At 36.8% G+C, this 25,344-nt stretch overlaps 1 protein-coding gene across 1 annotated transcript; it reads right to left on the bottom strand.

Annotated features, from left to right (window-relative positions):
* Positions 1 to 1,998: 1,998 nt before the first annotated feature.
* On the bottom strand, positions 1,999 to 25,105 carry LOC131158882 (ubiquitin carboxyl-terminal hydrolase 23). Its single transcript, XM_058113810.1, has 12 exons — positions 25,041 to 25,105; positions 24,251 to 24,920; positions 13,540 to 13,654; positions 11,520 to 11,630; positions 10,831 to 11,003; positions 10,287 to 10,613; positions 5,941 to 6,066; positions 4,542 to 5,240; positions 4,313 to 4,435; positions 3,518 to 4,223; positions 2,567 to 2,660; positions 1,999 to 2,392 (listed from the first exon to the last, which is right to left on the bottom strand). The coding sequence occupies exons 2-12, from the start codon at positions 24,560 to 24,562 to the stop codon at positions 2,227 to 2,229; spliced, it is 2,952 nt and encodes a 983-aa protein (XP_057969793.1). The 5' UTR covers positions 24,563 to 24,920; positions 25,041 to 25,105; the 3' UTR covers positions 1,999 to 2,226.
* Between the last annotated feature and the right edge of the window lie 239 nt (positions 25,106 to 25,344).

Genomic DNA, 25,344 nt, shown 5'->3' with positions numbered 1-25,344 from the left:
AGCAAGAAATCAACAGGCATGCAATTATTAATATTAATATTATATGATATGGAGAGAGAGAGAGAGAGAGAGAGAGAGAGAGAGAGAGAGAGAGAGATTGCCCAAAACCCTATGACTCACTCATTCCGCTCATAAGAACTGATCATGCCTCCCACCAAGCTTTACTTATTCTTCACACTATCAACTGGCAGGAGGATATAATATATAATCATAGCATAATGCAATTGATGAAAGAATTTGAGTTGTTGTTGTCTATTTTGGCTCATTCGTGCAACTTATGACTTATTTAAAAAAGGAAACCTCGAAACCATCTTATATGCATCGTGACATCTTTTCAAAATAGGTTAGATGTCATAATATAGTAATTCTTCTAATTTTTTATGAATGAAAAATTCTGAATTCGAATCTTAAGATAGTAAAAAAAGCATATGAAATGGGACGAGCTATCTTTTTTACTAGCATTCTCAATCATACTCGCCGTTCTCATTTCAAAATTTCTACTTAAATTATTCAAAACACAAGCGGATAAGATATGAGGAATCAAAATATTAATTAAGAGTATTATAATTATAACTAAGCTGCAACACAGATTGCAGAGATTATTGTATGAAGCTTGCTGGCTATGGGGTCGAACCCATGCGCACTTATCGTGCAGAAGATCTTAAGTCTTTCCCCTTAACCTCTCGGGCAAACCAGCTGATAATGCTTTACACTCGTTTAAAAGAATTAAAAGATAACCTTTAATTCGGATAGCACCAAGCTTTAAATTTATATATAGCACTGGCAACATTTTGTAAAATTTAAAAAGATTTTATTTGTTGATGGGAAGTAGTTTTAAGCAGATTCTTTTGAGACATTAAGGTATTAAATTATTGAGTTTAACTTCCCACTTTAAATAATAATATTAATAATAATTGTCACCCCAAGATTCTAAGTTTGATTCCCCACTTCATAAAATTAATTTTTCCTTCTATCTCTTCATAAAGGTAGGTAAGATAACATTGACGACATGTTAATTTTTGAAATAATTACAAATTAGAAATCATATTTTTCAGTTTTTCAAGGTTGCATAAAAAGTTAAAAAAGTACACTTTTTCTATTTTTTGACAATTTCCTCATACAAATATTAAGAAAAATGAAAAATAAGATGATGATTTTATAATTATTTTAAATTTTAAAAATTTAAAATAAAAATTATTTTCACAACTAAACTCAAACTGATCTTTTACTTCTAAAATTGTTTTGATGAAAACTCTAATCCTATATTTGGAGAGGTTTTCAATTTAAATTTATATTAGATTTGATTAAAATATAATACAAAATTATATTGAAACTTATGGAGATTCATCCAAAAGGTGCACGACTTCATTTGCTTACCATTACATTCAACAGTTGCAAGTGATTCAAATTAATATCAGTGGTTGGAATTCATTTATGCCCACCACTGCATAAAATCAGAGTCTTGAATTTAATGCCAGTTCTACCTTGGTCGACATGACGTTTTCAGTTCTCATTTAATTTCTGGAAGTTTTCTTTTGTGGGCAAAGAAATTTTAAGGGTCTCTTGAGGTTCAATAAAATGAAAGGCCTTAGCTGAGTCAACACATTGTTCATTTATGAACACCTCTCAACACTCCAATGCCAATCAAAACAAGGGAAGAAGAAAATTTTACAGAGACAATTGCAGAGGCATTTAATAAAATTGTTTGGTTAGTCATTTTCACCTCCAGTAGGAGAAGTACACTCCCAACCCCAAAAATAAAAGCCCTGCATTCATTAAGCACAGGAGAATACAGATCTTTTGATGGGTAACTTCATATGATGGTGAATTTATTGGCAACCGCAGGAGGCAGATCACAGGTTCAACTTAGAAATCATCAAGAGGGTGTTTTCCAAACTCTCTACATGTTAAAAAATCAAAAACACAATGTGTTATTCTTATAATTTTCTAAAGAGAGACTGAATGAAACGCAAATAAACATTTTCTCTAACTAGTGGGTTTTTGGGAATGAGACAAGAAAAAGGTCACGGCATTCATCAAAACAGGTAGCTCTTTCCGCCAATAGTCTTCAACACACGTGTGTCTCTCTCTTTCTCTCTCTCAAAAGAGAAAAAAAAAAAAAAAATGAGGATCTCCCACTGGCGATTATTCCCCAAGCTGTTGGAGCAATAATCAAATACAAAAATTTAATGGCAGGGCATACAAGTCAAGTTGAGGATACTCTCACTATATCCTAAATGGCTGGTTTCCCCAGTTGGATTGGGTGTGGTGCATCTTCAACTTCTTTATCTCTGCCTTCTTCATCGCAATTTCTTGGAAAAGATTTGGTCCCCCGAAGATGCTATTTGATTTCCTTACCTTCTTCCTTTTACCCTGGTCGTATTCTTCATCCCTGGCATCCAGACCACACAAAAAAAAGAGGAACTGGTTTCAGGATCAACGTTCAAATGCAGTTCCAGCATACTAGTTAGTGAATGGACCGAACCAGTCATCGGTCATCACATTCTATTTCAGATTTGATAAACTGCATGCCTATATATGCATATAATGAGCATATTCAACTCACCATTCATCCAATATATAGCCAATGCTGTTACCCTTCATCGTACTTGATTCCATATTCGTAGATGGAGACAATTCTATCCCATCCCACCGTGCAACTGCAATCAACAAATGAAATAAAAAATGATTAGACAAACTCGACTAAATTCAGATTTTTTTTACACTGAAACAAACACAATGGGGCAGGAAGCAAATTACATTCATAATAAATAATAGTGCTAAGGAAAATTAATTTCATAATATGTAATAGTGCTCAAAAGTATTAGAAAATATGATCCTTGCCAGAATAGTAGCAGTGGCCATTGATATGGCCAGTATGCATTGTATATATAGAGCATGCAGCATTACAAATGGGGGAGGAATGTGGAGAAATGACGGCAATACCAGGGAAGCGCTTGAAAGAATGTCCAAAGTAAGCCCACATCTTAAACAAATTACTAGCCAGTGTAGTAATATGAGAAAGAAAGAAAAATAAGAGGGATAAAGAAGGGGAAAGGGAAAACACACACAGAGTGAATACAAAAGGAGGGGAGGAACAAAATGAAAAACAAAATTAGCTGCATCCCAAGAGAAAGTTACAATCACTCAACACAGCACTACGGGATTCTAAAACATCACCCCTCACTCCGCACCCCCCCCCCCCCAACCAAAAAAACACTTTTTAAGTTGGCTAGATCATTAAGGGATGTGTTCCATTTAAACCTTTGGTAGTAACCAAAAACAGATCAAATCAAGCAATTATTCCCAGACTCACAGAAGAACCAACCATCTAGGATTTACCAAGGAGTCTTTAACTCTAGGGACATCCAATGGACAAGTTGTGAGGAGAGGCAACATACAGAATGCCACAAAAAAATTAGAGCCCGAAGCTAGCATACAAGAATAAAGGATTCTTAAAGAGTGAAATATTACATACATTACCAAATGATGCGGGAAGGATAATCTAGATACTAACCAATTCTCTCATCCAGACCTCTGGTAAGCATATTCATCAAACCATTCTGTATTGAAGCCCTTTTGCTATCCCCCAAACTTTCAGCTTCCCCAGCATCACGCTGGTTTGTGGCCAAGCTAGAACTAGCGCATTTTGATGTTTGCTTATCTGTAGCAAGCACAGCACCGTTCTGACTAGTTCCCCTCCTAAATTCTTCATCTGTATTTCTAATTTCTGCCAAAGAATCACCGCACGCCTTTAACCCATCCTTTGAAGTACCCTTGTCCCCTTTCTTTGGCCTAGATTGACGCCCCTTTTTACAAGAAAGTGTGGGGTGCAAGGAAATTGTCTTTGTTTTTTCAGAAGTAGATGGTCCCAGACCAGCTGAGACGCAATCTCCATCAAACAAGTTTTCTTTAATGAGATCTTTACTGCACATGGTGCGCCGTTTGCTCTTTTTGTGCTTTTTCTTCTTCCGCAAGGTTAAAGATGCCCCAAAAAGGATGTTTGAGCCAAGATGCATGCTTGCAACTCGACATTTCACAAACTTCATTCTGGATTTCTTGTAATCTACAGAACGACGAGATTTCAGGTCTAAAGATGCACTGGTCGTGACTAATGGAATGGATGACTCTAATGACCCAACAGCAACCAATCCCTGAACACTATGATCAGCCTTTTCACTGACTGAATCAACAGCATCACTTCCATTTTTAATGCATTCAACCTGGAAAAGAATGAGGAAGTCAACATCATTGACCAACAAAGTATACTTGAATTCGTAGTTATTAGAAGAATATATATATATATAACTACCTGACTAGGCTTTCTGCTTGGTTGTTTTGGTGACATGACCATGTCAATTTTTTCCACCATTTCAGCATCATGGTTCCTGGATGGAACTACTTTCAGATCCCCATCACCCGAACCAATATTAATCTGCACAGATAATAGATTGACCAGGTATATAAGAAACAACATTCAAGTCCCAATCAAGTACGGCATGAAAAGAAATGCATTCACTGGCAACAAAACATCAGATTACCTCCTGAGAGGTCCTTTCCAAGACAGGCTTGACAATAGCAGAATAATGGGGGCCATTGCAGGTGGGCGGTGAGGCAACCGAGGAACCAAGATCTTTTTTAGAATTTTTATCCTCATCACAGCCTGTAATTTTGCTACCAGCCATCGAGACCAGTTGATTAACGGTATTAGAAGTCTCATGACTGACCTTAACACATGGAGGCAATGATAGAAAACGTTCTTCAACATCTGGCTTTGCCTCAGGGAGCCCTTTTACTGTGTTCAACAATGGTGGCTTGGATGAAGATTCTAGTACAGGGTCTGTCTTCACAGATGCTGCAGGGCTATCAATTTTCTGAATAGGTGCTTCCTTCAGCAGGATCTCTGTTGATGAACCAACAGTTGATAAATCTCTTTGAGCTAGAACACGTGCATCCTTGTGCAGGGTCTCCTTTGATGAATTAACACTTAATGCATCTCTTTGAGCAACAGCAACAGAAACTGCCACACCATTTAATCTTTTCGCAATTTGACCATTTTGAATAGTTTCTTTTACAGATTGGTTGGAAGAGGAATGTGTTTTATTTCCCATCCCATTCATATTCAAACTTCCTTTCTGAATATCAACAGGTATCTTCGAAGTAAAATTTTTCCTCTCACGTACATAGAACAACATGTAAGCCTTTTGCTCCAGAACAGTCCTCTCACTAACTTGCACAACCTGTTCCAAAGGATAAGTGAACCCAAATCAATAACAAGGACAAGGCAACTGAAAGAGTGCATACTATGAACATGGAATAAAGCCAAATTTTTACATATAACATATGAAGGTCGGAATCGACCATTTAGATTGGATTCATTTGAAGATAAATCCACAGTTAAAAGGAACCCTTAGCCAATAACACGTGACCAATGTCAAAATGATATTACTTATCATGTCCTATAATTAATAATTCTGCAAAAGACTTTGAAGCCAACCTCAAATTTCCCGCACAACTCAAACAATCTTACACTTCTGCATAAATACAGCTTGCATCTATTCCTCTTCGCCTTTTTTGTTCATGAAAGAAGTCTAGCACATGGGAGAATAGGACATTACAGTAATGCACTAGCAACTTATCATAGGTTGCAATATACACCTGAGAAGTCTGATGGTACTCAGTAGTTGTATTCAAGTTATTCAAGGTATTCAAGTTATTTTATAAATTGTGGGCAGATCCAGCTTCCTTGTTTATAAAATTAAACCAATTTTAGATAAAATCAATTCTTGAAATCCTAATGATGACCTTAGAAGTACAAGAAGTAAATGCAGCTTCATCACAAAATAGCTTGAGAATGATTTGTCTTTTCAGTGGTATTCAAACACCACCCCATAACCACCAAAGAATACAATATAAACAAACTGAATTTATTTCTTGTACCATGTTGTCATCGAGAGAGTACCACAAGCCAGTTGATGTCCGAACAAAGCAGTAATAGTGGCCTGAATGGGTACTCCAGCCGGCATGAACCAGAACCCCATAAAGAGTGTACTTCAGGTCTCCATCCTGCCAAGTACACAAGACAGGAAACAAAGATTACATTACATTGTTATGACCAGAAAGCTATTGGCAAAGGAAAAACAATATTAGAGGGCCAATCATACAGCAAATTACATTATGACACAAATTCCCCCCACTAGATGGGCAGCATCTTAGAGATTATCAAACATATCTGATCTAAGCAGGTACAAAATGACCTCACACAAACTAGAAAAATACTAGAACACATTGATGTAGGACAAATGGGAAATAGATGAAAAAGAGATGAGGGTACTTGCACATGAATAATGCCACTGTAACAACTATAGATAACAGCATCAGGCTTTAGGCTTTTTACACATTCGTCTTTGCTATCAGAGGGAATTGGCAAAGGCTCTACAATGCATGTTTTATATGGAACATTAAAAAAAAATCTCCCTGTCAAAAGCATATAGACTGTGACAAATAAAGCCTGAAGGTGCCCCTTCTTTCAGCAAGTAAAGCACTGAATATTTTGAGCTTTGGAGGGTTGTTATATGAACTAATTGCCAAAACTGCCATCTTCAGATCTGAAACAATGGAATCGCTGCCTTAACTGGACTTCAAATGGCAAGTACTGTTGACCAAGCAATTTCCCAGTCATGAAACCAGCAGAAAACTACAGGGTAGTTAATGTAACACCAACTGCATAAGGCTCCCACACCAGGTTTTGGGTGTACATTACTGTAATCTTAATCTTGGTTTATGATTCCAATTGATAAGCCATCTGAACTGCATTGGACAACTTGGAATATCTGCTAGCAGCAGAACCAGACGACATTGCAGAATTTAACCCCTGCTGCTGCATGGCAATCATCATAACCTCATTCCAAGGGAATTTAGATCTGGTAACCACACTGTACAATGTCTTTGTCAACTGAGACACAATCTTCTACTAACTAACCCTGAGTTTAGGAGCTTAGATTTCAGATCTTAGATTTAGATTTGTGAAAATTTGGGCAAAAACTCTGCAATTTTGTATTGCATTTTGTTCAAATCTACACAAATCCAAAACTTGAGGTTAAAATCCATGCTCCTAAACACAAGTGAACTTGAAATAGATCAGTTGCCTGTAACCCACCCAACAGGCACAAAATAGCAATGCATGGCACAGCACAAATACAAAATAACTATGCATGGCATAGCACAGACAAAATTACTATGCCACATGTCTTCAGTTTGAATAAAATTGGAACTAGGAATCCTATACTTGGACCACCAAATGCAAGCCATTAATTTTGTGTTTGCATTTTAATAATATTTTCCTGGTCTTCTGAGAAGCGACCAGTAACTGTACACCCAGCAAAGAAATTTTTCTGGATGGTCCATGTGAAAATCTGGAACTTCGATGCATATGCCTCAACCTACTTCAATTGACCTTCAATCATTGTTTATGCCTATAACCGTACACCCAGAAAAGAGATTTTTCTGGATCACCGTCCATGTGAAAATCTGGAACTTCCATGCATATGCATCAACCTACTTAAACTCACCTCCAATCACTGTTTATGCCTATCTGTATTGTCAATTGAACAAAACGCTCAAGTTAGTCATGTAGTTGCCTTTGTAGTTGACCCCCAATCCTAGGCACTTACAGAGACCGCAATGACGTACTCGCCTTTACACATGGCTTTATTTAGCACTCTGTTGGATTTTCATTGAATCCTTACGTGATTTGATAACTTCACTGGTCATCTGTGCCGGAACTTTCTTCTGACATTGTAACCAACCTGAAGAGCCTAGATTTTGGATCCAACTCAGCACTGAGCACTGTGACACACGTCTGTAGGGATGAAAACGCAGTTTGTAAAAACTATAGATCTATTGGAACTTGCAAAATTTCAGGACAGCCCTAAGGTTCTCAACATCTAGGGAGAATTGGGTTATTTGGTCAGCAAAAGGACCAAGATATGTAACACAGACTCAGGCCAGTCTTCGTGGCTGAGCCCAACAGCAACCAAGCATGAGAATGGGCGGTGGATCATGGTGGCATCATGAAGAAACACTGATGGCAACTGGTAGATCTTTTAGGCTAACAGTTATGAAGGCTGGACAGCTTTAGCAAGATAGCATTAGCAAGTATCATGGAAACTATGCTTTGACTGAAGACACAATGAGCCCTAATGATTCCCAAGGGGAAAAATCTGTAATGATGGTAAGGAGTTGATCATAGCTCCTCTGTCGCTGGGAGTAGTAATGTTGAACACAGGTTCTGTGTATGTTTACATTGTTTCCCTCTTTCTCGCATGGGTAGAAATCAGGGTAGTTATGGGGGCAATTCAGTTCAAGCAGTTGAGAGAAATAGAAAGAGCTGCATATGTGCGAGGCAGCAGTTTTTTTCCTACTCTCTTTTTTTTTTTTTTTTTTTTTTTTTTTTTTGTAATTTTGGTTATAAGTGACTACATGGGAGAGAAGTCACAAGCTGGGAGGAAATGTGAGATGATATGTTTAGAAAGAGGGTGGTTATCAAATGAAAGGCAGCAATGATTAAGAAGCTTGGATCAGAGTTGAACTCCAATACCAGATGTAGGGAAAAGTGGAAAGGAGAGAGGGAGGAAGGAGGCAGAGGCCCACAGGTTTTCTCAAAGCAAATAAATTCCTACTAACTATTTACCCCAATTTGGGGTTACAATCTATTTAGAGGACAAAATCAAATCCTCCTAGTAAACTTATTAAGAATAAAAATACAATAGTAATAATTAATAAATTATATAATAATTCGATAGCTACTAAGAGCAAGACTCAACACAAATTACAGGGTCTTGGCCTTTGGACAAAGTTTTGGCATGTGGCTAAAGGCTGTGCCACGCCTGCTTGCAGAGTGTGTAATTGTTCAGCCCAAATTCCAAAATTGACATAAGGACTTTGTCTACACTCTACAGCATTTATGCAAAGAAGTCACTGATGCAGCAAAGTTATTGAAGGCCTGCAGGCCTATAAGATTAAGCTGGTGAGATGATAGCAAAAGGCTAAAAATCCAAGGAAAATAATTTTAAAAGCGAAAAAAAAAAAAAAATTATTGGGGATGAATTCAAGGGAGAAAAAGAAAAAAAGAGAAGAGGCTAGCTTTAGATTTCTAGACAGAGCCGATGAATTTTACTTTTACTCATTCAAAAATGCTGCATGTCACTAGTTTTTAATATGGACCCAAGTGACAATTTGTCATCACATTTACACATGCAGGCTTCTATTTTTCTTGGACCCAAAAGTAGCCTATACATAACCCTAATAGCGTAGAAATATATCCAGATATAATCAACATGAAAAGCTAAATAGAACCTGTTAAAAGAAACTAAAAATATATGTTTTACCATTCAACTGTCCAATCATGTCAATAGTGACTCAATACTGTTAGATTACCACTTCACCTAAAATCTTGAGCTGTTTGATTGTGGACCAACAATGTATATCAAACCTTAACACTCCCCTGCATGTGCAGCCCGAATGCAAGCATAGAAAGAAACACCAACCCATTACAAGGAATAAAGAAAATTCTTAACAAAAAAAACAATAAATACAGGTAAATAGAACCGCTAAATAGAACCGGTTAAAAGAAACTAAAAATATATGTTTTACCATTCAACTGTCCAATCATGTCAATAGTGACTCAGTACTGTTAGATTACCACTTCACCTAAAATCTTGAGCTGTTTGATTGTGGACCAACAATGTATATCAAACCTTAACACTACCCTGCATGTGCAACCCAAATGCATGCATAGAAAGAAACACCAACCCATTACAAGGAATAAAGATAATTCTTAACAAACAAACAATAAATACAGGTAATAAGATTAGAACCCCGGACCTCTTGGCAACCTGGGTTCTAGTCATATGGACAACTCGGATTCTAGGTAAACCCACCTTAAGCTTTTACCTAAAAGCTTAAGCTATTAAGTTATAAGCAAACAATGTATAACACTATAACAAGTTTCAACAAATACAATAGCATGAAAAGACTTAATTGTCCAAGCAAAGGTCTGTATCCCTATCTACATTTTATACAGTTTTCAACTATGAAATGAATAAGCTTTTCATCAGAATAAAGGTAGAGATCACAGAATCAAAAAATTCAAAAGAGATCGAATTGGAATTTAATCACCAAATTTTCAAATTTTCATCAAAATTTACAACTTTTGTATCTCAATTAAACTATAAGTAGATAAACTATTCAACAGATATAAATGGAAATAACAAATATCTACTCACATAGGAACCACTGACAAAAGGCTTCAAGTCCAATGTGGGACCAAAATGAACTTTCCTGTCAATCTTTTGACCAGGATCATATGAAGCGAACCGCTTCAGATGGATGGTAAGGACATAAGGTGCTTTGTGGACTGTGAGCTGTTTAAGAGCCTTCACTTTTTGCTTGCATCGTTGGCACTGGTACTGTCTTTCCCCTCCATCTAACTGCTCAGTGGCGGTAAAGTGCACAAGTGCCTTATGCAAGGAATCTGCTTTGACTATTTCAAGACTCAAATCTAAGAATGGATCAAACTTGTTGGAACAGTAGGAACACTGCATACATTTAACCTGAAACAATACAAAGGAACCAATAAATGAGAAAAGGGAATGCCTCATGCCTCACATTTTAATTCCATATTTCTGTGACCATATTATTCTAAAACTCTTCCCAGCACATTCAAAACATTCCCTATATCAAGCCCATATTCAGAAATTTGTCCAGAAACAAGAAATCCCAGCTTCTCAAATTTTTCAATGAGCTCCACCCCAAATCATAAATTGTTACCTGACTTCGGAGGCGACCACCAAAAATTCTGTGCACCAAGCTTTTCTCATAAGCACTGGGAGATTCGCTGGGCACTCCTGAAGGCAAGCAACATTTGTGCATTGATTCCAGCAAATTCACCATGTATTCATGTGCATCCTCCTGCCTAGCATTTCGGAAGTTTCGAGATATGCCTAATTCTATGGTCAAGAATTACAAATTCTGAAACATCTGAAAACAGCAGGGAAATTGCCTTCTCATAGAAAATAAAAACTAATAGACCTTCATCAAAATGAACTAACTTGGTGCACTGCTCAATAGAGAGAGAAGACAAAAAACTAAACTGCATCATAAGCTTGCATTCAACATCACAAAAAACAAGTAAAAATACTTTCCCAGAAACATAACACATCATTACAAGCAAAAAAATTGTGAAACAGGCAAAAGGTTGAAGAAAAAGTAAAAGGACTTGTCCCCACAGTATTTCAGTGTCATGTCCAAACAGCCATGATATGGAAATACTTTATTTCATAAACCATGCTTTGCTATTGTAAAAAAGGAAGAAAACAAACCGAGAAATTAGCTAATAATAACAGAAAAGACTACTGATTATCAAACCAACCCAAATAAGCCTCAACAAACAACTTGATATCAATCATCTAAAGCTGAAAATCTAAAAAATAGGTCATCACATGACAACAAAAGGATACACCGCAAATTTGAGACAAGATCCTTTGGTGCTAATATTCTCCCAGTTGATTGCAGAGCACGGCTAACATGTTTCTGAATAGCGCATAATGCACAAAATCCAGCAATATGGCCTTTGCAAATCAACCAAAGAATTATATTAGAACAAGCCTAAATATTAATGCCTAGCAAAAAAATAGCAATAAATAAATAAATAAATTCTATGCAGCATAACACCTTGGAAAAGTTCACTCAGAAAGTGAATCAGATGAATAAACAGAAACCAAATTTTAATTATTAAAAAAAAAAAAAAAGCCAGCCCGGTGCACAAAGCTCCTGCGTATGCAGGGTTTGGGGAAGGTGCAGACCACAATAACAAAACCATAAAAACTCAAAGCTTTTTTTTTTTTTTGGATAGAAAAAGAAGATTTATTTAGAAAGAGGAGAGAAAAATAAAAATAAACAGGAAGAATCCTTCAAACAGATTATTTTAAAAAATTATGCTAATGCCTCCAATCATGTTGCAACTTACCTAACAAATAACCCCAACAATACCAAAAGAAAAGGTCCAACAAGATACTAAGAATGCAGCTGTATCTCAAAGCAAGAGAGGAGAAGTGAACCAATCACAAAAAGATCCTCTCATTTTTTCAATCCTTATCACCCAGAGAATAGCTCCATATTGCTTTTGGCAACTTACAGCGCTCAATGCGCTATTGATAAAAGGTGCATCAGAGACTCTAATTTCTTACCTCTACTTCTCCCAAAACCATAGAAGGAAATCCTCATAATCAACATTAGATGGACAAACCCACTGACCCATATAATCACACCTCATCATAAACACCAAATAACCGAAACTACAGCAGCCTTGGAACCTCACAGTGAAGCAAGAGACAGGCAGTATCCTTCTCCTGAGAAAAATTTCACACAACATATGTATCTCTGGACTACAAGTTTTATAAGGCCTTCTCAAACCAGATGATAAGAAAACCTTTTATGATGAAATAAAACATTGAAATAAAGGAAGCCAAAGATCAACACTGACCAACTCAAATCATCCCAGTTACAGGGTGACAAACCAGAAGGAACTATGAAAACCACCTTATGAAAAACTTATTCAAAATAAGCTATTTTCAGGAAATGACAAGGAGCTAATGAATTTTAAGAATATGATCTGCTAGCAACCAAGAACAGACCCTGAATTATATATACATATATATATATTGGAAGTTTGGAACTGGGGTGTTGCCTCCATTCCCCTAAATTTCCATTTTCCGAAATTAAAATAATCTCCAAAAAGAGTTTTGAAAAGAAGCACCAAAAAGCCCTTATCTTCCCTGTTATACAAAAGGATCATCCATGTGCAACCCGGATCATCAGCATACAGATTCACAGAAGCTAGTTCTTTTCAAACAAATTATAGAAAAAGAGGAGGAACCCTGAGAAATTAGAACACCAATGCTACAGCTTTAATCCTAAAATAAGATATAAGTATGGGAACAAATATGAATTAAAAAGGCAACCCTGACCTAGAGCTAGGTTGTGCAAGTTGGGCAGCCACCTCTAAATGAAAGCACAAACAGGAGGGAAAAGGTTATAAAAAAATATATATATATTTGTGCATGTATAACCATTTCTTCATTAGAGAAGAAGGATACAGAACAAGTGTTGAACTAGTGACCCTAGAAGTTGAGAATTGTATAATTGGTATCTATGTTTCATTCACACACATCCATGACATATTGCTCTGCAATAAACCCTGCCAAGGATCGGAACATCATCAGAATGGAGGTCATGTTATCTATGCAACAGGATTCTCAAACCTAAGTTGCTGTAACAATCAAGAGCTTCCTCACTCAGTTGGGTTTCACTTCTTGCTGCCATGTTGGCAACCCAATAGTTGTTTTATCAAAACAAAAAAAAACAAAAAAACCTAAAGAGGAAAGTAGATGGAACACATGAATCATAAATACTTCATTTCCCAAAACGCCAATGCAAAATTCCATGTGCTGTGCATATAGAGTTGGAGAGAGAACTCACATGATGTTTGATGTTTGCCACTTTGCAGGTATGCTGCTAAAGGCTCAGTGTACGTCAGACATTGCAATACTGAATTGAGGAAACAAGTATTTCCAAGATTTTCCAAACCAGCGCCCTGTAAATTATTCAAACATTTCCATTGTCACACTATTGGAGAACATCAAACATGCATCAAAACTTGAGTTAAAATATTGAAATATTATGCAGAGACAATCCACTTAAACAAGAATTAAGGTTTTTTTTTTTGGGCGCAACAGCAAACAAACAAAGCAACAGACAACAGGAAAATAAACAAACGAAAATTTTGAAAGGAAAAAAAAAAAACAAGGGAAAAAACTCAAAAATATCAAGAAGTGGGACACTCGCAATCAATTCCAAACCACACAGTCCACATCCAGCTGTTCTTCCTTTTAACAGACCTAGAAATAAAAGATTAAGGTGCAACAACATTGAAATTCTTCAACTTAGTTGCATCCTCTTTTTGCAATTGCAATTGCACAGACGTTTATCCATAGATGTGCATTGAACTTATTGCCTTCCATAGATTGCCCTCAAGTATCCTATGATCAAGCAAAAATGCATAATAGACTTGTATGGATGAAATAGAGTATATGCATGTGGGATAAAACAATCAGCAAGCTCTGAATCATATTCCAGAACCAAGACAGGAATTCTAACCTTTTTTCCAGGGTGATACCACATCACAGAGAGCCAAGTTTTCAAACTAGATTCATAAAAGCCACAAACCCCTAAGAGTCTTTTGGTATCACGGCAAAAAATTATGGAAACGAAAATTGAAAACTAAAAACAGAAAGTAAAAACTGAAAACAAGCAATATATTTGGCTCGTAAAGCAAATTAAATATCTAATTGAACTCATGTTCATTTTATCCCTTAAATCAAATAATATTTAAAAATTATGATGACAATAATAAAAATAAAAGAATATAAATTGGAAAGTATCATGATAAAATTACAAATATTTGTAATTATTTTAAGATTATTATATTTTAAACTCACTTTAGCACTCCAAGGACAATTATGCTGCACATAACATTTGAAAATGGTAAAAATAATTTTTTAACGATTTCTATTGTTTTTTTTTTTTTTAAATTTTAATAAGTTATAGATATTTTCATTTTAATTATATTTTATATTCACATGGTCATTTTATCTCAATTTTAATTAAAAAATGTATAGAGTGAATGATTTAATCCACAAAAATCGATTCTCAATAAGTATCGTAGTAACAGGTTGCCAATAACCCAAAATCATAATATCTCATTTTCAATTTTTGTGATAAAGAATCATGTTAACAAAAACAGGAATGATACCAAACAACCCCCCCCCCCTCCAGTTGCTCAAATGGCCCTTGTAGATGGGGGTGTACAAAATTTACCGAAAAACCGAGAACCGGACCGAAACCGAACCGTTTGAAGCTTCGGTTTGGTTTTTCGGTTTCGATTTTGAACATATAAAAAATAGATTTTCAGTTTCGGTTTCGGTTTCACTCAAAAACTGAACCGTAAAAACCGAAAACCGATTATAATTTTAAAATAATTATATCCTGTGGGAACTTTGATTACAAGTGCATGTGGAAAAAATAATTATACCTACATTATTTTTTTAATTTAAATTATTGGCTTATACTTTCTCAAGGAGTGGGGAAGGATTTTATAAAGGAGGAATGAGAACCAAAACTTCCCATTTTGGCCATGTGGGATGAGTGCTATTGGGAAGAACCGAACCAATAGCAGCCTGCAACAGTGCTACTACCACAGCAGGCATCATCTTCTCCATCTCCTGGTAACCTGCACAGTGCCGGGTGCCGACTGCCATGCCCTCCGATGCTCACACCCACACCAGCGACGCTCACGCCTACTGCCCACGCCAGTTGCCAAGGCCCACATCTCCAGGACGCTCACGCCCACCGCCCACCCCAGTCGCCAACGCCCACATCTCCACGCCGACGCAGTCACACACAGCAACGCCCACGCTCACGCTCACACAGACACACACAGCAACTGCAACGCCCACATCTCCAATTCTCCACGCCCACGCTCACACACAAGCACACAACAACGCCCACGCTCACGCCCGTCGCCCACGCCAGTCGCTCACAGTCACGGACTCACGCCGACATTATCTTGGTGCTCTACTGCTCTGGCCGTCCCACATCGGTTGGAAATGGGAAGAAAAAATTTTCCTCACCCTATTTATTGAAGTTGAATCTGCTAAATCTCTTCCGTGTTGGGCTTTGCAGACAAAGCCGTGGCCCAATTGGCTGTGGCCTAACTTGGCTTCATATAATTATTTTTTTATTTTGTTAGTTTAAAATTTGGTAGAACCGAATTAACCGAACCAAACCGTAAAATAAACGATTTGGTTTGGTTTTAAACCGACGGTATACGGTTCGGTTGCGGTTTAGTAGTTTTAAAAACCGAGAGGTTCGGTTCGATTGACGGTTTTGTCAATAACCGAACCGTGTACACCCCTACCTATAGATGCCAATCCACCCAAAAAAAAATGCCAAACCCATGATTTCCCTAACACTGTCAAGTTGGCATCTTCTCCTTTGCTAAACAGCCCAAACAGCAAATTAAATGGGGGTTTTACAAGGGATTTTATAATGGATGGAGAGATCTCAGGCCTTTCTTAGATCCAAAAGAGCAGCAGAAAGTTAAATGATTTGAGGAGTTGACAGGGGAGGCTGAGACATTTCCAAAAGGTTGTAACGCCAACTCACTCTTTAGTGATCCCAACTAGGGGTGTAAGCAAGTCAAGTCTTCTCGCAAGTTACATAGACTAAAGTCGTCCCTTCACTCTACCCGACTCGTTCTACTCAAGTTTGATCAAATTTGAGCATCTCAAGTATTTTAACGAGCCTAGTTCAAACTAGGTAATAGTACTCAAGTAGAGTTTCGAACCTATTCGATCTTTCTAATTTTATTATTTTTATATTTATAATATATATTTTAGACGACCCCACTTAGTAGGACTAAGGCTTGGTTTTGTTGTTGTTGTTGTTGTTGTTGTTGTTGTATTATATATTTTATAAATATTTTTAATATTATATATATAATATATACTTATACATGTATCTAATAATACTTTATAATTGAGTCCTAAGTTGTAAGAACTTGTAGCCAAGTCAAGTTCAAGTTTAACAATTTTGAGATCGATCAAGTTCGAGGCGAGTCGAGTTCGAGGATCTTACTGTGTGTCAACTAGACTCGACCCATATACACCCGGAATCTAGATTTTCTTCTTCAATCTCACATGAGTCACAGATGCTATTGTTCATGACATGAGGCTTTTACAAGGGATTTTATAATGGATAGAGAGATCTCATGCCTTTCTTAGATCCAAAGGAGCAACATAAGGTTAAATGATTTGAGGAGTTGACAAGGGAGGCTGAGACATTTCAAAAAGGTTGTAACGCCAACTCACTCTTTTAGTGATCCCAACTAGGGGTGTAAGCAAGTGAAGCCTTCTCGCAAGTTACTCAGACTAAAGTCATCCCTTAACTCTACTCAACTCGATTCTACTCGAGTTTGATCGAATTTGAGCATTTCAAGTATTTGAACGAGCCTAGTTCGAACTCAGTAATAGTATTCAAGTTGAGTTTCGAGCCTAATCAATCTTTCTAATTTTATTATTTTTATATTTATATTATATATTTTATAAATACTTTTAATATTATATATATTATATATTATATATACTTATACATGTATCTAATATTAATTTATAATCGAGTCCTAAGTTTTAAGAACTTGTAGCCGAGCCAAGTTCGAGTTTAACAATTTTGAGATCAATCAAGTTCGAGACGAGTCGAGTTCGGGTATCTTACTGTGTCAACTAGACTCAACTCGTATACACCCCTAATCTAGACTTTCTTCTTCCATCTCACTTAAGTCACAGATGTTGTTGTTCATGACATGCCACTAGTGAACGTGCTCTTCTATTGAATCTTTAATATGGAATATAGCCAGACGAGGAATTGAGCCTTAGGAATTGAGTTATGTTCCCAAATTTCCCTTCAGGTCCCTTCTATCTATAGCAAGCAAATGTAGGCCAAGTTAGCCAACTCCAAAGAGATATTAACATCCTAACAAGTGCACTAAGGATGTTTATCCATTTTGTGGGAAGATTAACTAATGGTTTTAGACTATCTACAGTAAGCTCCCTATTAGAAGCAGGTGAGATATCTTTGTGAAGTATCCAAACCCTATCGAGGCTCCAAAAAAAATGCAAGCTTCCAAGTGTTCTTTTTCAAGGCAAGGAAAAAGAACAAAGGTGAGAAATTTCTGAAAGGATCAAGCCCAGTTTAATTATTGCCCCAAACTCTATTTGAAAGCCACTGGAAACCAAACCAAGTTAAAATGTGAAATTCAAGTCAAATAAGAAATGACCAAAAAATTTATAGCATTAAGCTAAGTGCTAGGGGTTGATAGTGTGACTTCGGTTAAATGGGGAGGAGAGATGTCTTCACTTGCCCTTGCCAGGGATTTTTATACTGGATGTTGAATAACTTGGATGATGGCTTGTGTGGTTGTCTTGGTGATCGAATATAACAACTAGTTTCACATGTCATTGAGTATGAAAGTCGCTTGTCTTCATGAATTCATTATTGTTGGAACTGATATTTCATGCCTGTGATGGCTTTCGAAATCCTCTCGCGTGTTCATGACAGTCGAATTGAATGTATGTTATTGGCTGACTCTATCAAGGGTGAGCCTCGACGAGTGTCGTGCGGCCCGTTAATTGGGTTGAAATTGGAGGTCCGTGACAGTTGGTATTAGAGCATGGTTTGCGTGAGCCTAGTGGGCGTGAACACTATGAGTTGGAAAATGAGAATTTAAAATTTTGTAAAACAAAACAATGTGGAGACATGTAAGGCAAGGGATGACTCAAGAGAAAATTGATTTTGAAAATACAATTGTGGAACAGGAAATAAGACGCTTCATGTATGAAAATCCCTGGTCTGGAGTAGTTGTAAGCCACGAGAATAGGTTGAAATACATTGAGGGCATGATGTCATCTCCCATCTCGTGAAGGAGAAAGACAAACGGAGCTTGCAGTATTCGAAAAAGGATTGGGCAGTTGGAAGCCTTGAATAGGCTGAAACATATCAAGGGTGTGATGCCATTCATTGTCCCAAAGGGGTAGTGCCAATACAGATCGAGGCCTCTTTACGAGAAGCAGACCAATAGAGCTTGAGGTCTGCCAAAGAGTATTGAGTTGTCGCCTAGAATAGGCTTGAATTATATCGCCAGCGTGATACCATCCATGGTCCCAAAGGGTAGAGCCAATAGAGCTTGAGGCTTCCCTGCGAGAAACAGACCAATAGAGCTTGAGGTCTATCTGAGAATATTGAGCTGTCGGAAGCCTTAAATAGGCTGAAAGACATCGAGGTTGAATGCAATCTACAATCCCATGGGGGTTTGTGCCAGTAGAAATTGAGGCCGCCCTACGAAAGTTAATTGAGATCGTTGTTATATTGCGCATAAAGAGTATGGGAAGAGAATCCATTACAATTTGATGAGTAAGTGAGTAAAGGACCACCAGTAAGACTACAGAGAGAAGGTAATGGTTCACACCAAGCACATAGGAAAGTAGGCAAGGTGCCACCCAAAAGTGCAAAAGGCAATGTGAATGTTGCACGCTCTATAAGTCAACATGGTAGAAAAAAGGTAATGGTTCACACCAAGCGCCCGAGAAAGTAGGTAGGGTGTCACACCAAGCGCAAAAGGGTTGGCAGGGTAAATGATGCATGCTTCAATTGGTTGGTAATTGGTATGGCAAAGATAGGATAATGGTTCCCGCCAAGTACCTAGGAAAGTAGGCAAGGTGACACGCCGTATGCGCGAAAAGGGGTAGGCAGGCTGAACGCTGCACTCTCTGACCAAGTTAAGATAGATAATTGCAAGTCTCTGATGACTTGAACGATGATTTTACTCGAGATTCAGTAGATTTCAATACCTAAAAGACAACCCAACTGGAATGGATGAGTCGTATACCCTTTTCATTTCTTTATGAGTCGGTAGTCGTAGATAACTCACTTAGTTGATGAGTCGTATCCCTTTTCAAATCCTTAACTGTTTGTTGTCGTAGTTATCTTACACAATCAATGAGTCCTATCCTTTTTCAGTTCTTTACCAGTCAGTTGTAGTAGTTACTTTGCACAGTGGGTTGAGTTGTATCCCTTTTCAGTTCTTTACAAGTCAGTGGATGTATTTCCATTATACCGTGGATAAGTTGTATAGAGTCAAGATAAAATATGTAGGGTATAACCTGGTAGACATGTAGTCAATGATGAAGGTCATCAACAACAAGAGTGGGAAGTCTTCTTACAAATAGAGTGAGTGGGGGAGAATCTTAGGGTTTGATAGTGTGACCTCGGTTAAATGGGGAGGAGAGATGCCTTCACTTACCCTCGCCAGGGATTTTTATACTGGTTGTTGAATAACTCGGATGATGGCTTGTGTGGTTGTCTTAGTGATTGAATATAACTAGTTCCACATGTCATTGAGTATGAAGGTCGCTTGTCTTCATGACTTCATTATTGTTGGAACTAATATTTCATGCTTATGATGGCCTTCGGAAACCTCTTGCGTGTTCATGATAGCCGAATTGAATGTGTGTTATTGGCAGACTCTGTCGAGGGTGAGCCTTGATGAGCGCCACACGGCCCGTTAATTGGGTAGAAATTGGCGGTCCGTGACACTAAGCGTAATGGTCTTGGGCCCAACTCCGTGAGGTATTGTCCACTTTGGCCCACTGGTCTCACAAGTTTGTCCTATAAAAGGCACCTCACATAGTTGGAGTCCAAACTATCCTTATAAGCCTAAGATCTCCCTAGTACACATCCGATGTGAGACTGTGACAAGTTCTCCCATCCGATCTCTAACATCCTCATCAAAGTGGCTTACACCTCTATGTAGGATTCACCCACATGATAGTACCCCTAGGGTGATTCTGATACCAAATGTAATAGTCTTGGGTCCAACTCCGGTAAGGTATTGTCTGCTTTGGCCAACTTGCCTTATAGATTTGTACTATAAAAAGCGCCACACAAAATTGGAGCCCAAACCATCTTTATAAGCCCTAGATCTCCCTAGTACACATCCGATCTGAGACCATGATGCTAAGCAACATTTACAAACAACATTATTGAACAATAGCAAAACAATAAATCTCACAAGCACATGCACACAAATTAAAGCACAAAACATGGCCCACTCCCAAATATAGTGTAGGTAGTGTCTCCTTTCTCCTCCTTGCTAATGCTGAAAATTGTTGTAAATTCTATATACATTGCTTATGTTTATACCTTCACCCAATTTTCTCTTAACCTGCTTAACCTTATTCTAGATTTCGCTATCATTGTCTTATACCAAAATTAAATATATATTTCTTCCAAATTTAACGCACATAGTTAAGATAAATTCTCTTAATTTCTCTAATCATGATGAGAATCTGATTTAAAATTTAATTTCTATTGTCTCCAAAATTCTCCCTATCAACTAAAAAAAATTTTTTTTTTTTAAGTTTCATTCTAAAAATTTTGACCAACATAAATCCTTATATCCTATAATTTTGAATTATTTTTTCAACACAGGATAGATGGTTTTAAGTTGGTAAAAATATTTTGCATAAAATTAAATTATAAACTAGTAAATTTCCTTTTTCTTCTTCCCTAAATATTCAAAACATCTATGACATCTGCATTTTATAATTTGGGTATTATTTATTAAGTGAATTGACACTCAAAATGTAAAATATTTTAGGTGAATTGATATTTGGAAAAAAAAAAAAAATTTGAGTGTGCCAATTTATTCAACAAGGTTGAGTTCTCTAGCCTTATTGTTATCGATGCTACAAAAGAAGTCACATTTCAAAATTAAGCAACACAACAACAACAAAATCAAGCCTCAAGTCCCACTAGGTGGGGTCAGCTATATTAATCCTTTTCCGCCAATTAATGCGATCATGAATCATTTCTTTTGATATATTCAAGACTATTAAATTTCCAACATGCCTTCTGTAATTTTCCCATAGAAAATATTTTCATAATTACTTCTAAGGCAAATAGATTGTGTTTATTGAAGAAAATGTGTGACCGCGAATCATGATTGATTAATAACTATTGAAATTTACTACTACAATACAAAGACATAAATAGTATTTAAGTTAAATTGAACTTGCCCTATACAATAATTTCATAACCATTGCGGAAGGAGAAAGCAACCACAAGATATTTCATTTCTTGATTTGTTTTCAATAAGTTCTTGTATTTTTAATATTTTGATCAATTTAATACATTACATTATAAAAGTAATGCATAAAGGATGCCCCCGGACCACAAGGCTCCTTGCTCTGCGAAGGTAGGGGAAGGGTCGTCACAATATACGCAGCCTTACCTTTACTTTCATGTAGAGGAGTTGTTTTCTTGAACTCAAACCCGTGACCAACCGATCATAAGAAACAACTTTACCATTGATCCAAGGCCCACCCTCTTATAAAAGTAATGTATCTAATGTCAAATTTACTATGATTTTTTTTTTTAGCCAATTTCTCATGCATAGAAAAAATTCCAATATTTTATTAAGAAACCTAGACACACATGCAATATTTGTTTTGATGAAATGATTTGTTGAAATAGTTTTTGAGAAATAAAATTATTATTGGTAGTTCCAACTCTACAATCAAATACTAAAACACAAAGAAAAATATGTCAAACAAAAGGCAGCTACCAAAACAAAACCTAATTCTTTTTTAAACGATAACAAGAAGCCAATTGCTAAAAAAGAAATTGACCTAAATCAAACACAAGGAAAACTCACTAACACCCAATAAAAGCTCAAAACAACTATCAAACTTTAATATCATCCATTTGAGGTTAGGCATGTGAGATTCAAAAGATACTTCAAGGGGAAATTTACTGAACTGAAATACGGAGAGCATTTTAAGCAAATTAGCCAAAAAAAAAAGTTTCAAAAATAAATCAAACATGTTCAAAATGAAAACAGATCAGGCATACTGATACAGCACAATGAGCTAAATAATAGTTAGGTGTAAATGACTAAGAACCCAAACAGGATGTTGCATAGTAGTTAGAATCTTACAATTCAGGATTCGATTCATACGATTTGAATCAATTCCACGCCAAATCAATTTGAATCTTACCAGAGTATCTAAAATCAACTAAATCACTGCTGAATCTATCGATTCAACTCTTGAATCTAGAAAATCAATCCGAATCTATCAATTCACATGATTCTAAACCTATCGTATCCTAACAAGTTTGACTAGTTTAAAACCCCATTTTTTAATATTTTTTTAAAACATTATTAGCTTCCATTCCAAGTCTATGTTAGTATTTTGTGCTAAAAAAGAGGAGAAAAATGAAAATAAAACTTTAGGTCTTATGTTGCTTTCACCAAACCATTCTTCACTCTTGGAGTAAAGTGCTTTGCTGTTGAGAAGAAGGGGTAGAACATACATTAGTTAAGGTCCTACTCAAAATTTGTTATGTTGTTAAGATTCAAACGTAGTTTTTTTTAGTATTTTGTTCAATTATATCATTTTTAAAGTTAATTATTTTTTTCTTTTTAATCAAGAAATAATATGCATGAAATTTTTTTTTTTAAATTGTTTCATTATTTTAATTAATATTTCTTGACTCATTCCCTTACTTTTTATTTGTTCAGGGAAAGCATACACAAAAAATGTGATTTTTTTATTGTCAAAATGTAAATGTATTGTGCCTTGGAGTAAATGTGATTTTTAATTGTTGATATATGTTTATATATCAACATATGCATAAATGTGATTTTTAATTGTTGATATATGTTTATATATCAACATATGCATGTCGATTAGTATTGATTTTGGAAACTTGCGCAGAATATTACGATTCGATTCAATTCTCGATTCATGATTCCCAAAATTGGAATTTCAATTCACGATTCAAATCTCGATTTGACAACTATGGGATGTTGATCAAGATAACAGAGCCCAATACAAGCAGAATAATTTAAAAGAAACACAAATCAATATGAAAAACACAAAATAAACAACATATGCTACATAGACCGCCCCAAAAAAAAAATAATCAAGATAGAAAGCAACAACTACCAAAATCATGATTGACAAAAATTTTAAAACCCATTCAAATTTTTCAAAAACAAAGGAAAACAAAATCAAAGTCAGAAACAGCCACCTAAAAACAGAAGACTTCGAACCCCAAAATGAAGCTCAAATTAGATCAAACCCAAAGAAACTTTGAATCAGAATAAACTCAACAACACTCGTAAAGTTTAAGCCAAAGAGAAATTCAGATTAAAAACGGTAACTGCTGTAATCAAGCTCGAATACACCAGCAAAAAAAACAACAAAACATTTGAAAGAAGCCGAAGGTGAACATCGCTTACTAACCTCCCAGAGCGATGCTTAATTGAAAAAATAAAAAAGAAAAATAACAAAATCCAAGTCATTAAAATAGCAAAAAACAATACCTACAAAGCAATATGGATAAAAAGAAAAAGAAAAAAGTGAAGTTGAAGTTGAAGTTGAACACCGCAACCTAAGCACAGAAAAGCTTATACAAGTAAAAAGATCAAAATGGCCGAAATCAAGCTCAATAAAAACAGCCACTACTCAATAGAATCTAAAAAAACTGATCAAGCATAAACTAAGAAACTCACAATTCTACGGAAGGTAATCCCCAAACTGATCTCCGGATCCAACCCACTTTCAACAACTTCAGAACCATCCGATTTCTTCGCAATCGAACGCCCCGGGCCACACCCGGGTCTCTGAGTTTCCGAATTGGGGTTCAGAGTCTCGAGCCAAAAATCACCGCCACCATTAGAGAAGCCTGCGAAGGGATTCCTCGCGAGATGGAATTTGATTTTTCTCGGGAACGGAGATCCGTTCGAAGACGGCGCTGAAGACTCCGGCAACCCATCATCAACTGTTTTGCCCCCCGCACCACAAATCGCAGCATCCGCCATCATAGAGAGGTATCTGATTTCGCTTCCCTTCGACCCTGATCTATCTCTCTCTCACCCTCTCTGCGTGTTGAACCAGAGCCTGAGGTTTCGGCTTCTGCGAAAGAGAGAGCGGCAAAGCTAACAAAGACAGTATTAAACCCTACTACCTCCATCCTCACTGCGCCTTCGGTGGTTTAATACACAAGACTCTTTGTATGCGAGCCGCACTGAATCACGATATTCTGTATGAGTCAGCGTCTTGGCCAATCACTCACTGCCACGACGCGAGTTTGGATGGCTTTATAGTTAAATGACCCAAAGGCCCCTCAGGTGCACCACGTGGCTCGGTCCCAAACGCTGTAGAGCGAGTAACCGAGGTCGGCTGCACCAGTTTTGACACGTGTTATTTCCTTTTATTTTTAGAATTTTTCCCAATTTATTTTTTAAAAAAATATATAAATATTAAATAATATTAAGAAAATAATTTACAAAATAACTTCACCTAAAGATTTGTCACGTGTCCAGATTAGCTCATTCTTCAGATAAATCCTGGGTTTATCACGCCTATACATATGATTGATTTTGCCGTTTAAATCTCGTTTAATTTCGCACGGTTCCGGAAAACATTTTTCTGGACGCCGCTCCATTCTCTGCCCCTCCGTTGCTCTTTCGAATTGCAAGTCATCTTATCACATCTGCAAATGCACTCTTCCCCACCCGATGAATCAAAATCCCTAAGCCTGCAATTAATGGTTGGACACAGATTCTCACTCTCACTCTCTCTCTCTCAACAGCCTACTGACCCC

The sequence above is a fragment of the Malania oleifera genome, chromosome 6 (assembly GCF_029873635.1).
Source record: "Malania oleifera isolate guangnan ecotype guangnan chromosome 6, ASM2987363v1, whole genome shotgun sequence".
Lineage (NCBI taxonomy): Eukaryota > Viridiplantae > Streptophyta > Magnoliopsida > Santalales > Ximeniaceae > Malania > Malania oleifera.
This window is presented reverse-complemented; position numbering and strand designations above follow the sequence as displayed.

Excerpts from the sequence above, each read along its gene's own strand:
- LOC131158882 (XM_058113810.1), bottom strand. The coding sequence starts at position 24,562 with ATGATGGCGGATGCTGCGATTTGTGGTGCGGGGGGCAAAACAGTTGAT. Across the intron at positions 6,067-10,286 it reads CTTTTGTCAGTGGTTCCTAT|GATGGAGACCTGAAGTACAC; the intron begins GTGAGTAGATAT and ends TGTACTTGGCAG. Across the intron at positions 4,436-4,541 it reads TGGAAAGGACCTCTCAGGAG|ATTAATATTGGTTCGGGTGA; the intron begins GTAATCTGATGT and ends TTATCTGTGCAG.